The 16,858-nt window shown below is 52.2% G+C and overlaps 1 protein-coding gene across 6 annotated transcripts; it reads right to left on the bottom strand.

The window, feature by feature from the left end:
* Positions 1-1,290: 1,290 nt before the first annotated feature.
* Hpn (hepsin) lies at positions 1,291-16,832 on the bottom strand. 6 transcript variants are annotated; one of them, XM_076932065.1, is made up of 14 exons: positions 16,670-16,832; positions 16,208-16,274; positions 12,271-12,330; positions 10,619-10,720; positions 10,478-10,519; positions 6,069-6,198; positions 5,870-5,992; positions 5,723-5,763; positions 5,271-5,436; positions 4,988-5,178; positions 2,423-2,518; positions 2,123-2,265; positions 1,832-1,996; positions 1,291-1,655 (listed from the first exon to the last, which is right to left on the bottom strand). In XM_076932065.1, the coding sequence occupies exons 2-14, from the start codon at positions 16,218-16,220 to the stop codon at positions 1,518-1,520; spliced, it is 1,410 nt and encodes a 469-aa protein (XP_076788180.1). In that variant the 5' UTR covers positions 16,221-16,274; positions 16,670-16,832; the 3' UTR covers positions 1,291-1,517. The 6 variants fall into 6 exon arrangements, with proteins under 6 accessions (XP_076788180.1, XP_034369057.1, XP_076788179.1 ...); XM_034513166.2 differs by having other exon boundaries at positions 1,291-1,636; positions 16,670-16,831; XM_076932064.1 differs by having other exon boundaries at positions 10,619-10,796; positions 16,670-16,829.
* Positions 16,833-16,858: the final 26 nt, after the last annotated feature.

Consider the following 16,858-nt stretch of genomic DNA (forward strand, 5'->3'; position numbering starts at 1 on the left):
CACTGAAGGCCAGCCCGGGTGATACAGAACTCTGGATCAGTTATGGTTCCTACCCACCAAATTCCCACAAAAGGCTGGATGGAGTGGCAAAGTCCTTAATCCCAGCACTTGGGAGACAGAGTCAAATGGAAGTCTGTGAGTTCAAAGGAAGCTTGATCTTCACAGAGAGTCCCAGGAAAGCCAGGGCTACATAGTGAGACTGGGTCTCAGAAAAAGAAAAACACACCCCCATCACCCAAGCAAGAAAAAAAAGCCAGCAAAAATAAATTCAGAAGTTTTTAAAATCTTGAGAAGCAGCATAGGTTGAGCATTTTCTCCTCCTGCTGGGGTGTGGGGGTGGGGGAGTGCTGGCTTTCAGCCTGTGGGGGAAGAGCCTTAAGGTCTCAAGCGCCAGGGCTGCAGCTCCCCCTGGTGGCCATCTAGGCTTCCACAGAGATCTGCAAATGCAAGCAGGGGGAGAGGTGGACCCAGTCCCAAAGCAGAAAGGGGTGGATCTCTGAGCGGCCACCCTTCAAGCTGCACTTACAAGGCTTGTCACTCACCCCTCTCTGCCCCACAAAGTTTTGTTTTCTGTCGCCCATAAGCAGACATATTTATTGTTCCTCGGACATTGACGTCCACTTTCTCTGGAAGCAGCTCCTCATTTTCTTATGAAGAGTCTCCCTCACAAAGCACATGTGATTCCTGAAGACCCAGCCCCCAGCCCTCAGCCCCAGGCACCACTTCGGGTACAGAGAAATCCAACAAGTTCACATGACCCAATTCTGACCCAGAACTGGGCGTTTCTTTCTGGTGTTCTCATTAAAGGAGTGCGCGCGCTCTCGTCCGCGCCCCACCCCCACTGGCCTTATGAATTTGGTCCACTGTACATAGCCTCGCTTATGGAGAAAAGGCGTGCGTTTCTTCTGGTCGTGGGAAGGCCCGCAGAAAGCAGGCAGAGTGAAGGAGATTTGAGTTGTTGGATTGAGCAATTCCTTAAATCAGACTGTCTCCGGCGTTTTAGCCCCGCCCCCTACCTCTCTCCTTTTTATTTTTGAGATAGGGTCTCACTCTGTAGCCAAGGCTGGCCTGAAACTCACTATGTAGCCCAGGATAGCTTGTAACCCGTGAAGATCCTCCCGAGTCTTGGAATTACAGGAGTCAGCCACCGGGATCGGCTTAAATGGTTCTTCAAATGGTTAGGAATTCGGCCGATCACAATCCCTTCTTGTTTTGTGCTAGACCCTCAGTTCTCTCTGCTACTCTCAAAATGTCCACACTGCCGCTTAAGTTTGTAAACGCAGAGACCTATTAATCAAAACCATCTTTATTATTTAAAGAGCATCCGCACAAGGGGTGCCTAGAAAGCAGCCCCCAGAGGACAGAGTAATATTTACATGGGGTGGGAGGGTGAGACCAATGGCCCTGGAATTGAGTGGGCCGGCCACTGTGGAAGAGAAGTCCTTGGACTTAGCCTTCTTGGACCAGTGGACTGGATCCGAGCAGAAAACCGTTCCATCTGAGGCCCAGGGTGGAGCCTACCACGTGGGGCTGGAGCTACCAGACCAACTCTGACTCTGGATGCGTGTGCAGCGCGGAGCAGCGAGATGAGGCAGGGTCAGGGCTGAGTCACCATGCCACTGGCTTCGGAGTGAGTCTAGGGAAAGAGCCATGGGCTTCCAAGGTTTCAGACATTTCTCCCAACACTCTGTACCTAGTGTCTCATCCCCAGAAGCCTATGGGAATCCACCTGTTCTCCAGAGTGCCCTCTGGTAGTTCCAAACACAGGTTTCCCCCAAACTTCTACTTTCCTTATTAGGGTCCCAGACAGTCCCCCACTATAGCACCTCACCTTTATGGCCTTGAAGATCCACTCCCGGAAGTCAATGACTTTGGTGTACACTCCCGGCTTCCGGGCCAAAGCACAGCCCGTACCCCAGCTTACAATGCCGCATAGCCGCCATCTTGATGTCCCAGAGATGTTGTCCTCACACACAAAGGGGCCGCCGCTGTCACCCTGGTGGTGGGGGGATGGGACACCTGACTAGAAACCACCATGACTCCAGTGGGGAGCCCCAGTTAACATTACCCTGGCTCCTCCTCTGTCGCTTTAGGCCTGGGGGCTGTCCACTGTGTCCCTCACCTGGCATGCATCAATGCCACCCTCAGGATAGCCAGCACAGAACATCTTGGGTTTGATCTGATTCCCGTAGAAGTCGGGGCTGTTGCAAACTTCGTTGCTTATGATGGGAACCCGGGCCTCTTGGAGCACCATAGCCTGTTGGCCTAAGGGAAGATTGGTAAGGTGACCAGAATTAGGAAACAAGCCCTCTCTCAACATTCCCACTCCATGGCCTGGGGGTCTCTTTGAGGTTCACTGAGCCTCCCCCAGAGCAGATTCAGCCCCTCCTAGTGGTGTTGGCTGGTATTGCGTGGAACTCACCATAGAACTGTGTGTTACCCCAGCCGGTCACAGTACAGACCTTGCCATCCACCAGGGCCTGTCCCGCAGCAGGGAGACACACCGGCTGGATGTATTCTGTGTGAGAGAGCATACGGTTCGGCCCCCACTAGCCAGTCTATTCTTCATGGGACACAGCTATCCAGCCACCTCACCCTCCACACAACGCCAGCATGCCCTATCACTACAGGACGGAACCTTCATCTTCCTGTGTATATACACTACTTTCTCAAATCTTTTTCTTTCATCCCCAGTCATCCCAGAGAGCTGGGATTGACCTTGTTGCATCAAGAGGGACAAGAGGCCAAGTCACCTGTCCAAAGTTTCATAGACGCAATGGCACAATCAGAACTGGAACTTAAGTTAGCTTATTTCCCCATGTTTGGGCTCTTAACCATGGCCATTGGGCTATCTCTAGCCCAGAGGCAGGAAACAGGAAAGCACAACCTGCTCTTGAGACCTTGGGTTTCCACCTGTCAGAAATCTGCAATGATAAACACACAGGGGGCTAGAGAGATGGCTCAGCCCATTAAGAGCACTGGCTGTTCTTCCAGAGGACGCAGGTTCAATTCCCAGCACCCACATGACAGCTCATAGTTATCTGTAACTCCAGGATCAGACTCATCCCCCCGCCCCCACACACATACATGCAACCAAAACACCAATGCAATAAACTAAATTAATTATATTAAATATAAAATAATTATATTATATTAATAATAATCACACAGGCCTCCACTGAGACAGAGTGTCCTTGAGCAGTGCATAGCTCATGCAAACAGTCCTGAAAGCCCCTCACTGCTGCCTTTCTGAGCCTCAGCACTGCAATGCAAAATGTCACCTCACCCTCCATTCGGCCCCAGTACAAAACAATAATCATGCCGCAAGCTGAGGATGGAGTGCTTGTCCAAGTACACAAGGTCCCAGAGATGGTCCCCAGCATCGAAAGGAAACAAAGTACACACACAAAGAGACTGTGGTAAGAAACGGATGTGGTGTTGAAAGCAGGAAGCACTTGAGGGAGTAATAAGAATGATCATTGAGGGAGAGGCCGCCCTGAAGACTGTGGGAGAACGAGCTGAGTGCAGACACGGGACACACCAAGGCTGACTAAAGCGCACGGTCACTTGGCTATAAGCAGACGCTCTGAGAAATGTGTCCTCGATGAATCACCGCTGCATGCAGATCCTAAGAGTGTCCTTCATGCAAACTAAGACTCTGACGTCACCAGGCCACCGTGTCTCATTGGGACCACGGTCATACGGATTCTCTTTGACCAAAATGGTTTCATGAAACACATACGCAAGCGTAGTATGCCACTATTCTTGTGTATTTACCATTGTTTATGTGGTTATTTATTTCGGGTGTTTTGAGAAAGGGTCTCTCAGCACAGCCCAGGCTGGCCTCATAGTCTTCCTGCCTCAACTTCCCTCAGCGCTTAGATGACAGGCATGTGCCACACCTGGCTCTCCATACCTTTTTAAAAATGATTTAATTATTTTTATTTCATGCACATTAATTGATGTTTTACCTACATGCATGTCTGTGTGAGGGAGTTGGATCCCCTGGAACTGAGTTACAGACAGTTGTGAACTGCCACATGTGTGCCAGGAATTGAACCTGGGTCTTCTGGAAGAGCAGCTAATACTCTTACCCACTGAGTCATCTCTCCAGCCCCTCCATATTTAACATTTATTTTTATTCACATATGTGTGTGTGTGTGTACGTGTGCCTGTCTGTGAAATCCAGAAGGGAGGCTTGGATTCCCTGGAGCTGGAAGTAGAGACAGTTGTGAGTGGCATGATGCAGGTGCTAGGAACTGCACGAGGGTCCTCTGTAAGGATAGCAAGCACTGTTAACCACTGAGACACCTCTCCAGCATCTCTTCTGCATGGGTTTGGAGGGGTACAGCCTTACTGAGGTATATGACTGCAGCTTTACACAACTGTAACTCACATGTCTTACAATTCTCCATGTTAAAGCAAATGCATGAATTCACGGCTTTGTCATGTTCCCAGATTGGCACAACCATCTCCACTCCTAATTCCTCTCATAAGTGAGGAGGCTATTTATTTATTTATTTATCTATTTATTTATTTATTTAGAGTGTCTTATGTTGCCTAGGTTAGCCTCAAACTCACTATGTGGTCAAGGCTAGCCTTGAACGAGCTCCTTCTGCCTCTTCCTCTCCTTTGCTGGGATTCCAGGCTTCATGCCCAGGTTATAATGACTAAATGTTCTATTAAGAGCATCTGAGAGCTGGTTTTCCATGTCACCATCTGTATCCCTTCGCTCGTCTATAGGAAAGGAATCACCGGATCACATAGTGACTGACTCCTTTAGAAAGAAAGCTCAGATGGTTGTGTGTAACTGTCAGCCATGCTATCTAACACTCATGGGTAATATACAGTTTGTGTTCCCTAACGGTGGGTCTGTTAATGCTATTGCTATGAAAACCAGAAGATGGATCTACTTTGCTTCACAGGCCCCTTCTTTGATCCCTAAGTCTCTGGAGTCCTTAAGGTGAGGCTAGACCTCCAGACTTACCTGTGAGAGGCAGGGAGCTAGAGAGGTGGACCAGGGCAATGTCATTGCTGTTTTCGTCGATATTAGGGTCTCGAAAGGGAAGGTAGCCCCCATGATAGATCACAGCCTGAACCCCCAGTTGCACAGCATGGGGTGAGGTCCGGGCTACAGCACCAGCAAATACTCGCCACCGAGACAGGACCCGGTTCCGCCTGCCGGGGACAGAAGGGACAAGTCCCTGGGCCCGGCCTCTGCAGACCTCTTTCCTGCCCTACCCCAGGTGTCACTGTGAGGAAACACTCACTCTGGAAAGCAATGTGCAGCGGTCAGCACCCAGTCCCCGGACAGCACAGACCCCCCACAGAGGTGGGTCCCATCATAACGCAGGCTGACCTGCCATGGCCACCTTCCCAGGCTGCTGTCCTGGCCTCCCACAATGCGATCCACCGGTAGCTTTCTGCGGCCACAGTCTGTGGAAAGGTGACAAGGAAGGTTTAGAATGGGAGGGATCTGAGTTCTAGGACATAGTCTAGCTCCAGGGATGGGAGGAGACATAGCCCTGCTCCAGCAGTTTGTGGGAACAAGGCTCTCCCCCAACCTTGGGGTTGTTCAAGGGGACATGACATATGGAGATCCTGGGCAGTTTGTGGGGACACACTCCACCCTAGGGTTCCAGGACTCCAGTCTTGGACTTCATGTAAAGAAGGGTCTGAGCCCTCCCCAGCGTCCCTGGCACCCATCCCCCATCGGTCTCACCTTGGCAGGTGGCAGTCAGGAATCGGCCTCTAGGACAGTCGCTATGAGAAGACACAGAACAGGGGTGGGGACAGAGAGACAAACCAGGGGACCAGTTAGGACGATATTTAGAGACCTGCCAGTGCCACCCTCCGCTGCCCTGCTCACCATACAGAGATGACATCCAGCAACCTCTGAGCCAGAGGCAGACTGCCCTCGTCCACGCAAAAGAAGCCCGATGTGCCGTTGGCGCCCGCAGTTCGCACATCCAGCTCCGAGTGCGCCAGAGCCCTGCGCGGGGCTCGGGTCAGAGCCACCTCTGGCCCGATTCCATCCTCTTCCCTACTCCCAAGGGCCACCCAGGTACCTGAGAAAGCCCATCTCCTCACAGCCGAGCCCTGCCACCCTGGCGTTGGAGCGTGAGGAGCACAGCAGCCTCCACGTTCCCTCCGTCTTGTCGAACACCGCAAGCCGCGAGTCCCCGGGACTGAGCTGCACTGCAGGGCGACAAAGCCGGGCCTGGGTCCCACAGCGGCCAGCCACCAGCTTACCTGGCTGCCTGAGGCCCCGAGGACTCTAGGCTTGCACCCTTCATGGCCTAGAAGTGGCATCTGCACCCACTACTAGCTTGGGTTATACTAGTGGGTATCTCTCCCCTACTGGGATAGCCAAGGTGCAAGAACTTGACTCAGACACCAAGAGCCAGGCAAATGACTTGGGAGAGTGCGCCTGCACAGGGTATTCATTGTGGATGATCAAATACAGAGATACTATCTGGGTGCAATCGGGCTTGGGGTCAGAGACCCTTAGCTAATTCGCCAGGTCACTAAAACATTTAAATAAGTACGGTATGGAGAAAAGAAAGACTAGAAGGGGAGCAGCAGGAAAGACGACAGACTCATGAGTTCAAGGACAGTTTAAGCTCCCTATCAAAAAGGGGAGGAGGGTGGGTTGTCAAGGCATGTGTGCCTAGAATTTGCCAAAGGAGGCATTGGCAGGAGAATCATGAGTTCGTGATTCTCCTGGGCTATACATTTTAGCCTGGTGATGGTGGTGCACGCCTTTAATTCCATCCCTTGGGAGGCAGAGGCAAGCAGATCTCTGTGAGTTCAAGGCCAGCCTTGTCTACAGAATGAGTTCCAGAACTGCCAGAGCTACAAAGAGAAACCCTGTCTCAATTAATGATGATGATGACGACGACGACATTGGAGAGGAGGAAAAGGAGGAGAACCCAGGCTCTTCTATCATCAAAGCAAAACCTGGGAGCTGGAGTCAGACAGTGATTCCAGATTCCAAAGTCACCTTAGGTAGGTGGGGTGGCTTCTACCATCCCAGCACTCTGGAGGCCAAGGCAGAAAAGGTGCTGCAGGTTTGAGGCCAGTGTGGGCTTCATATCTAATTCCAAGCCAGCCAAGACTACGGAAAGAGACTCTGTTTCAAAAATCAAAAGAAAAGTCACCCAGCCAGTACACCATTAAGAAACTGACAAGAGTCAGGTGTGAAAACATCCCAGCCCTCGGGAGACTGAGGCAGGAGGCTCATGAGAATAAGGCCAATCAAGGCTGCATCATGTCTCAGGACAGAAGGATGGAAAGGAGGGAGAGAGAAAAAGAGAGGGAGAGAAGAGGAGAATAGGGAGGGAGGGAGGGAGGGAAGGGCACAATACAGGACTGGGCTGTATCAGAAGGCTAGCTCGAAGCAGTGGTTCTGTCTGATGATGGCTTGGGCAGTCTGTGTGGTTGGCCAATGCTCCCCGGTCTTCCATCTGTCCCCATAAGGTCAGAGAAGCCTCATTCACACCTGAGTCAGGGCAAAGCCCTTAGGGGCATTTCTTTCTATTTACCAACTAACTTTGAACGTGCTGGCTCCTATTTTAGGCTGTGGAGTGCAAAGCCCAGGAGGGGAGACAGATAATGAGCAGGACAAATAACAGAAGCGTGTCCTGTGCCGCAGAGACGCGGAGGCCGACAGAAGGGAGGGGGAGCTGGTATGTGGGGGCTGCGTTGCACTTTGCAGTAAGTGGGCAGGGCAAGCAAGGACAGCTTCACTGGGAAGGTGCCACGTGAGCATCCAGGAGAAAGATGAAGGAGGTGAGAAGGATGCTGAGATCTGAGAGGGGACCGAGAAGTAGGCCAAGGGAACTAAGGGACAAGAAATGGAGATCTGAAGGCTGAAGCAGGAAGTTGGCTGAGGAACAGCCAGGAGGCAGAGAGAGGTTGGCAGAGTTGGCTTGCAGCTGGACCAATGTGCAGCCATGCTGCTGGGCCAGGACTCAGCTCCGGGAAAGGGGAGTCACACACTGACTTGACTTGTGGGTGGATGAGTTCCTTCTGGCTGCTGGTAGGGGCAGACTCTAGGGCAAAAACTATATAGTTCAGACTATGACCTCGATGTGACAAAGACAGAGGCTGGGCCAGCAGGGGGCAGCACAAGGAAGAAAGCTAGATTCTGGGAATATATTGTAGGCAGAAAACTAGGCCCAGTGGCACTGGACTATCTTCTCACCTACTTAGGAAGCCGAGGCTAGCGGACCAAAAGTCCAAGCCTACCTGGGCTTTGGAGTAAGTTCAATGCCAGCCTAAGTTACTTAGAGAAAAGGGTCTCACAGTGAAATGTAAAATAAAAGGGGCAGGGGGAGCATCTTTGCAGAGCAGTAGCTCACCTGCCTAGAATTTTCTTGGTGAGGTGTTGGGGGAGGGAGGCTCAGTGGTAGAGCCCCTACCTGGAATCCCCCAGTGAGGGGCTGGGGGCGTGGCTCAGTGGTAGAGCTCATGCCTAGAATTCCCAGTGAGGGGCTGGGGGCGTGGCTCAGTGGTAGAGCCCCTGCCTAGAATCCCCCAGTGAGGGGCTGGGGGCGTGGCTCAGTGGTAGAGCCCCTGCCTAGAATCCCCCAGTGAGGGGCTGGGGGCGTGGCTCAGTGGTAGAGCCCCTGCCTAGGATCCCCCAGTGAGGGGCTGGGGGCGTGGCTCAGTGGTAGAGCCCCTGCTTAGAATCCCCCAGTGAGGGCTGGGGGCGTGGCTCAGCTGTAGGACACCTGCTATGCAGCTAAGCATGTGTAGGACCCTGAGTTCTATCACCAATACTACAAAGGTGAAGATGAAGGTGAAGGTGCTAAAGACACTGGAGGGACAGGGTATTAGGAAGTAGGCAGAAGCCCTGAGACTAGAGTCTGGGGAGACGTATCTGCAAGCCAAGGTGAACTGCCAGACAGACAGGATCCTATCCTAAGAGTCTTTAGGGTTGGGATTCCATTCTGGCACCATGTGGAGTGATACAGCCTACTGATCTCCTTGCTCTGTCATTTACTGACCTGTGGTTCTAGGCAAGTCAGTCTACTTCACAGAACCTCAGTTTCCCCTGTTGCACACACTGAGATAATAACAGCCTTAGCCTGAGATGCTAGCTTTCACTACATCAATGATTTCAGCAGTTTCCTGACAAAGAACTGAGCAGGTGATACACCCTCCCGAATGACCCGGATAAGAGTCAGAGTCTCACTGTAGCCCAGGCTATCTTCAAACTCAGGATCTTCCCGCCTCAGTCTCTTGAGAATGAAGACGTGTATGCTACCACACTGACCATTGCCTCATCCGAGGCTTCACGCTACATGAAAATGGGCTGTTGCAGGACTTAATGTACCAATACCATCCAGTCTCGAGGTTGGTCCCTGGTCAGAGGTCAGTGTTTCTAAGTTCAGTCTGGATGACCGAGTCCAATGCCAACTGTTTCAAATCTGTAATCCCATTTCTTCGAAAAAGCACACTCCACCCCTCCATCACCGCCCCCTTCTGCTGCCCTGGGTCATAGAGCAGCAGCTTAGAGCAGCACTGGGGAAGACTCAGTCGTTCTTTTCACATGTGATTTCCGCCTCTGTGTTCCTATAACTGCTTCTTCCATGTGCAGCAAAGGTGCCCATGTCTCTCAGAGCTGTTCCTGGCTCCATCACTACCTGCCACAGATTCTCTGGTCTTCATGTCCCACATCAGTATAAAGGGCAGATAGATGCCACTTGGTCCTCAGAGCTGGGAGTCTACTGAATTCATCCTGTCCCTCTGGTCTGTGTTTGACCACATCCCATGATAGTGTGTGTGTATACATGTATATACATGTATATTATATATGTATGTGTACATACATATGTGTATATATGCATATGTATGTGTATATCTGTGTATGTATATTCACATGTGTATACATGTATATATATGTATGTGTATATATGTATATACAGTTTTTTAAAAAATGGAGTTTTCAGCTAGGTGTGGTGTTGCACTAATCCCAGGACTTGGAAGGTGGAGGTAGGAAAATCAGGAGGTCCAGGGTCCCTTCATAGTAAGTTTGAGGCCAGCCTGGGTTTCATGAGACCTTATCTCAAAAATAAAACTGAAAAAAAAAATATAGTATACTCGTGGGTGACTTGTCCAGGACTTGGTTAACAACCATACCCTTGGGAGGTAGACCTCAAAATCTAGGCCGGGTTGGGTCTATACTTCTTGGACGGGAGTCTCCTGAGTCACTTAGACTACAGCCTCTCACCTGGGCACGGTGCTTCATGCCTTCAATCCTATCACTGGAAAGCTGAGGCAAGAGGATTGCCGCAAATCTGAGGCCAGCCTGGGTGAGTTCCAAGGTAGCCTGAGCTACAGACAAAATTCTGGTTCAAACAGCATTAGGGATACTGAGTAGAAACACAGTTATCAGTCCCAAGAATGTTTTGAGTTCCTCATCCTGCTTTTCCTCCAGGACACCCTAGGGATCCAAGCCCGCTCTACTCACCTTGGTACAGTGGCTCCTGGTCACTCCGTAGTAGGATGGTCACTGTGGAGAGGGGAGAGGGGAGAGGGGAGAGCAGGCAGGTTGTAACCCTTGGGGTAAGGGAGGCCTCGGGAGCTTGGGGAGGAAGACAGGTTCTCTCACCAATGGCCCAGGACGCAGCCCCAATGCCTGTCAGGAACAGCAGGGTACCCACAGTGACAGCTGCCACCTTGGGTCTGGAACAGCATGATGCAGTCCGGCCACCTGCAACAGACACCAAGCTGGGGCCACTGCCAGGTCTGTCCTCAGCACAGCAAGGGTTGGGCACTGGGCCAGTCCCCTGCCAGGGAATGCAGGGTGCCTTATCAGACCTGGGCCTGTGGTACCTCAAGCCCCATTTCCCAAGGCTGGGCAGCTGGCAGGGCTGTCTGTCTCCTGTCGTGTGGACAGCCAGGTGTCTGGCTCCCCAAGGGTTCCAGCTGGGAGGGAGCATAGCTTGGCCTCTCTGCTCCCCCCTCCTGGTGCTGGCCGCTACTCCTTTCCAATGACAAGGCACTTCTGGATTTCTCTTGTTGCTTCCTGCCAGCCTGTCCCCACATCCTCTCTCCCACTAACTTTTCCAGAAGTCCTTACAACTTTGAGGTGCCTGTGACCTCTGACATTTACCCTCTTGGTAACTCCAAAACCAGACCTCTTTCTCACAAGACCCAGTCCCAAGATCAAATTTGTCCCTGGGAGTTTGAGAACCCAAGTTTTGAAACTCAGCTGAACTCATTTTGGCTTTTTTTTTGGGGGGGGGGGAGGGCAGGGGGGTTGGTTTGTATTTTGAGACGAGGTCTTGCTGTATAGCAATGCTGGCATCAAACATACCATATAGTCCAATCTAGCCTCAAACTAGGGGGAGTTTGCTTGCCTGCCTCTCTTACTGCTAGGATGGCAGCCCTGTGTCACCATATCTGCCCATATTTTTGTTTTGTTTTGTTTTTTAAAACAGGGTTTCTCTGTGAAGCTCTGGCATCCTGGGACTTGTTCTGTAGACCAGGCTGGCCTCCAACTCAGAAATCTAACTGCCCCTGCCTCCGGAGTACTGGGATTAAAGACACACACATCACCACTAGCTGTGTTTTGTTTTGTTTTTTAGACAAGCTCTCCCCACAATACTCAGGCTAGCCTCTGCTTCCTAAGTGCTAAGATGCCAGGCATGGCACTATGCCTGGTAACCCCACTCTGAAACAGTGGCCTTGGAGAGATGGCTCCATGGGTAAGAATACTTGCTGGGCAAGTGTGGGATCCAGAGCTAGGTTCCTGGCACCCCTGTAAAAGACCAGGTGTGGTGGAACACATCTGTAAGCCCGGCACTGTTGGGGCGGGCAGACAAAAGGGTCGCTGTGGCTCGCTGGCCATCAGCCCAGCTGCAGGCTCAGTGAGAAACCCTGGCTCATGGGAATTACACAGAAAGTGATAGGACAAGACACACGAGGTTCTCCTCTGTGCTGTCCCCAATGTGTGCACAGGTACCCCCCCACAAGCACATACTCATACACACACACACACACACACACACACACACACACACGTGCATGCACATACACCCACATCCACACACATCCACACATGTGCACATGCATGTCCACATGTATACACACATATACATACTCATATACACATGTGCATGCCCACACATATATACACATACTCATACACACATGTGCACATGCACACACACATATTCATACACATATGTTCACATACACACACACATAGAAAATAAAAATATATAAAAGAAAAGATAAAACATAAAATAGCGGCCTTACCCTTTCCAGGCTGGGGTCTTGGACAAGCGGAACCTCCTCTGTGAGCCCCAGGTTCCTCATCTGTTAAATGAGCATGCACCTAGCACCCACTTTTTAAATGACTTTAAAGTTCTTTAAATACAACCTCATCCCCAAGCCCCGGATGCCACCTGTCATGTCCCCAGCATTCAGTCTCTATCTCCAACCCACATCACAATTCCCTTTTCTCTGAGAGATCGAGTCATGAATCTCCAGTGACTCTGCCTGTGGCCACATCCTAAACCCTGGGCACACTGAGATCCAGGTTCCAAAGTAATTTCCCAAGAAACCAAACCGCCTCTTGCTGTGCCATTGTGCCTGGCACACAGCAGGTCCCCAATAAACATTGTTAAGCCATTCTTGCTGTGTGATTATGGGCAACTGTTACTGTCTCTCTGGGCCTCAGTGTATCAATATGATAAAACTCTATGCCATCTGTCTGTCAAGCAACGTAGGGTTGGGCATCAAGAGGGGCTTCTGAAGGAAAGGGGAAAATTCCCCCGGAGAGATTATCTAAGACCTACAAACAGAGATGCAAGGGGCAGAGCCACAGAACTTCACAGGCTAAGACTAGCAGGCAAGACTGAGCATGTTAGAGGGCTATAGGACCAAACAGTGGGAGTGCTGTGACCTGGGGGAGGCCACGGGAGGCATGGCAGGAGTAGCTTAGAGAGTAGGGGACGTCCACTTCGGTGTACCAGAGATCCTAGCATCTGAATACAACCTCTAAGGAAGCCTTCAACTGACTCCAACCTTCTGCAAAGTACCCCTGAGGCTGCAAGAGCCCCAGCCCTCTCACCCATGACCCTGGTAGCATGGCTAATGGTCACAGTACCAAACAAGCTTTAGGAATAGAGCGGGGAGTGATTCAGGATCCTGCTGGGGCAGTTCTTGTTAGTGGTTTAAGACAAGGTGTCACTTACAGAGGGAAATAGCTCAGTAGCATGAGAACTGGCCACTCCTAATACCTTAGCACCAAGCACCAGGCACCACACTGGGCCCTGGAGCTCCTGAAGCCTCTACACACTTCCTCCTTTCCATTTACCTCATCTCTTGCTGTTCCAAGCCTGTTCTTCCTCCTCCACCCCACAGCAGTCCTGTGTCAACCCCTCATCCCCAGTCCCTCCTCCCCTCCCCACAGCAGTCTTACCTCATCCCCCTCATCCCCAGGCCCTCGTTTTCTCCCCACAGTAGTCCTACCTCATCCCCCTTCTTCTCAGGCCCTCCTCTCTGCCCCACAGCAGTCCTGTGTCAACCCATCATCCCCAGGCCCTCCTCCCCTCCCCATAGCAGTCTTACCTCATCCCCCTCATCCCCAGGCCCTCCTCCCCTCCCCACAGCAGTCTTACCTCATCCCCCTCATCCCCAGGCCCTCCTCCCCTCCCCACAGCAGTCTTACCTCATCCCCCTCATCCTCCTCATCCCCAGGCCCTCCTCCTCTCCCATAGCAGTCTTGCTTCATCTCCCTCCTTCCTAGGTTTTCTTGCCCTGCCCTCAGAAGCCTTCATCCTCGGACTTCTACTCCTCCACACAGAGGCAGCTGTCTCAGAAGCCTTCAACCCAGGACCTCCCTTTAACTGATAATCACTTCCTGCTCCAGCTCCAAGCCCTGCCATGCATTATGTGTACTTAATACCAGCTTGGCTCATCTCCCTGGTGGCCCCTCTGCACCGAAACCTGGGAAATGAAAATGTGAGCCCAAACTGTCCCTTCTCTATACAGAACATTCCCCTAGGCCTCCTTGGTACCCGGACCCAGCATTTCCAGCCCCCATCAGAATAAGCATGACTTTTAGAGACCAGATAGGTGTCTTCAAATTCTCAGATATACGTTGGTCATTGTCAAACACCTAAAACAACTTTCACAGAGTGTCCCAAAGCATGAAACTCACAGAGTGTGGATTAGAAGCCTGCCATTACAGTTTTTCAGGCGGAGGCAGAAGGATTATTAAATTTGAGGCCATCCTGGGCTTCATAGTGAGACTAAGTATCAAAAAGAAGAAAAGAAGGCTGGGGGCGTGGCTCAGTGGTAGAGCCCCTGCCTAGAATCTCCCAGTGAGGGGCTGGGGGCGTGGCTCAGTGGTAGAGCCCCTGCCTAGAATCTCCCAGTGAGGGGCTGGGGGCGTGGCTCAGTGGTAGAGCTCTTGTCTAGCATGTATAAGGGCCTGGCTTTGATCCTCATTATTTCAAGAGTAAAATAAAAAGAACAAGGTTTAGAGCAACTTCTTTCTAGTACTACCTTGTGGGGAGACCCCACTCTGCCAAGGACACTTCTGAGGTTGGTCAGCCACGGGCACCATACCCATCAAACACCTATCCTGAGCACCCTGCCCCATCTTTCCCTGCCTGGCATGGCCTCCTGCTTCCCTCCTCGCTCCCTGATCACTCCTGCTAATTCCAGGGAGCCCAGTGCTTCACACACTTCCACGGCCATCACGGCCTCACAAACACCAGCAGCTGCTGCTGCAGAGGCTCTTGGGATCGCACACCACCCACTCCACTGTCCTTTGAATCCCTTCAGTCCGTGCCACAGTTGATGAGGATGGAGCTGTCATCTTCAACCTGTCACCTTTCCCAGGGCTGCCCTCACACAGTACAGGCTGGGGATGCAGGGGACATGCTCTGTGTCTTCTCCATCACTCTCCATCCAGGCATTCCCTCCCTCCCCTGCCTCATAGACCCCAGCCCTGATCCTTCTCTTCAATCATCTCCAGGAGAGAGAGAGAGAGAGAGAGAGAGAGAGAGAGAGAGAGAGAGAGAGAGAGAGAGAGAGAAAAGCAGTCCCAAAGGGGGGCCAGGCTTTGCCCATCATCTGATCACTCAGCACAAGGTGAGTAGAGCCTGGCTCACAGCAGCTCACAGCTCATCTCTGGAGTCTGAGTTGTTACATGAGCAGAGACCGACACTCCAGGAGCCCAGACACCGGTGCTTATCATCAGGCCCATGCCTTTTCTGCTTCCCACCGAGTCCCCCTCATAGCATGCAGTTGAGCACTTCCATGTAACAAAGGAAACAGATGACCAGAGAGGACAAGGCATGTCCAGAGCCACACAGCTAGAGAGTGCCTAGGACCAAACTCAGCTAGCCTGACTCTTAGAGGACAGTCAAGGATGGGGGCATAAGGGGGTGCTGTGGGGACTGCCCCCGATTAGCCATTTGGTCCCCAAGTACTGACAATGTAAGGAAGGAGGCTGGCCTCCAGTGTGAGCGGCTGTCTCAGTCACCCCTGGGACGGCTTTTCTGTCTTTCTCCTCTATCCGTCCAGGTCAAGTCCAAAGTCCCCCCTCTGCTCTTTTGCCCACAAAGTCAAGAGATAGAAGAAATATGCTTGGAACTGGGGAGGGGGGGGTGTCTTGGGTCCTTGGTTCTTGGGCTCCCACAGTGACTGACCTCCATCAGAACACCTCTAGGTTACAACATGTATTTCATACCCCAAGGCCCAAGTTGTTGCTTGAGTGTTCCATGATACCAACCGCCTCATGGAGGGAATATTAGTATCCATCCATAACTAACTGCAGGGAAAGGTGGACTGAAGCCCAGAGACGTGAAGTTAACTGCCCAGGATCACACAGTAAAAGATGGCAGAAGCAACCCGACTACCTCTACATCCTTAACAGAGATAGCAGCAGCAGCAGCCCCCACCTCAACCTCCAGAAGATGACATGTTGTTTGTTAGCTGAGAAATCCCTGAGACGTAAGGGGAAACTGAGGCAAGGCACTAGGAAGGTCATATGGGGTAGCGGGGAGGCACAGCCACACAGAAGGACCAGTTAATAGTTAATCAGATAGCCAAGGATTTTAGGCGGGTGGTCTTGAGTCTAACAGGACACTAAGACAGGGGTCTGAGTACAGGCTGGGAGACAAACCAAAGAGGGGTGCCGGGTAGGGCTGAAGCTGGGGTTCAGGGACGGGGGACTCACCCTCCTTCGCCATGTCAGGGACTCTTGTTAATGATTCCCAGGTTGACCTGTTGGGCTGGGGCGGAACCTAGGGACAGGAACAAGGAGGCATGGCCTGGGGGAGCCTGGCCTGGCTCTGTCCTGGCGCCCCCAGTCCCAGGCTCTCATCCAGGGAGCAGCTGGCCCTGGGCTGGGGCCAGAGCATGCAAAGACAGAGGTTGGGCCGGGGGTCAATGGTGGCAATGTGTGACCAGCCACCAGGGGGACACCTGGAGTGGCAAGGCAGAGACCGGCGGGCCGGCCGAAGTTGAACTTCCAGGGGACTTGAGGATTTTGAGGGAGGAGAACTTGGGGGAGTCCTCGGGCTTCTGAGTTAGCAGGGAAATCAGGCTGGGGTAGTCTGGGGGTTTGGGCGATCTCTTCTACGGGCTGCTGGACATCAGATTGGTGGGGGAATGAGGGGTTTCGCATTCTGTGCCTTACCCTGGGGTTCGCCGGAGATGGTGCAGATTTGGGGTTAGTCTCCGGGCCTGGGTAGGGGCATGGTGTCCCCACAGCAGCGGGCAGCCCGGAAGGCAAGGGTGGCAGCAGCAGCCAGCAGCGTGGGGCCTGCCGAGCCTGCGGCCTCACCTGAGGAGGAGGGGGCTGGGTGGGAGGCGGGGACGGGGCGGG

The sequence above is a fragment of the Arvicanthis niloticus genome, chromosome 1 (genome assembly GCF_011762505.2).
Source record: "Arvicanthis niloticus isolate mArvNil1 chromosome 1, mArvNil1.pat.X, whole genome shotgun sequence".
Taxonomy (NCBI): domain Eukaryota; kingdom Metazoa; phylum Chordata; class Mammalia; order Rodentia; family Muridae; genus Arvicanthis; species Arvicanthis niloticus.

Excerpts from the sequence above, each read along its gene's own strand:
- Hpn (XM_076932064.1), bottom strand. The coding sequence starts at position 12,330 with ATGAGGAACCTGGGGCTCACAGAGGAGGTTCCGCTTGTCCAAGACCCC. Across the intron at positions 10,520-10,618 it reads GGCTGCGTCCTGGGCCATTG|TGACCATCCTACTACGGAGT; the intron begins GTGAGAGAACCT and ends CCCTCTCCACAG. Across the intron at positions 1,997-2,122 it reads GTGGCATTGATGCATGCCAG|GGTGACAGCGGCGGCCCCTT; the intron begins GTGAGGGACACA and ends CCCCACCACCAG.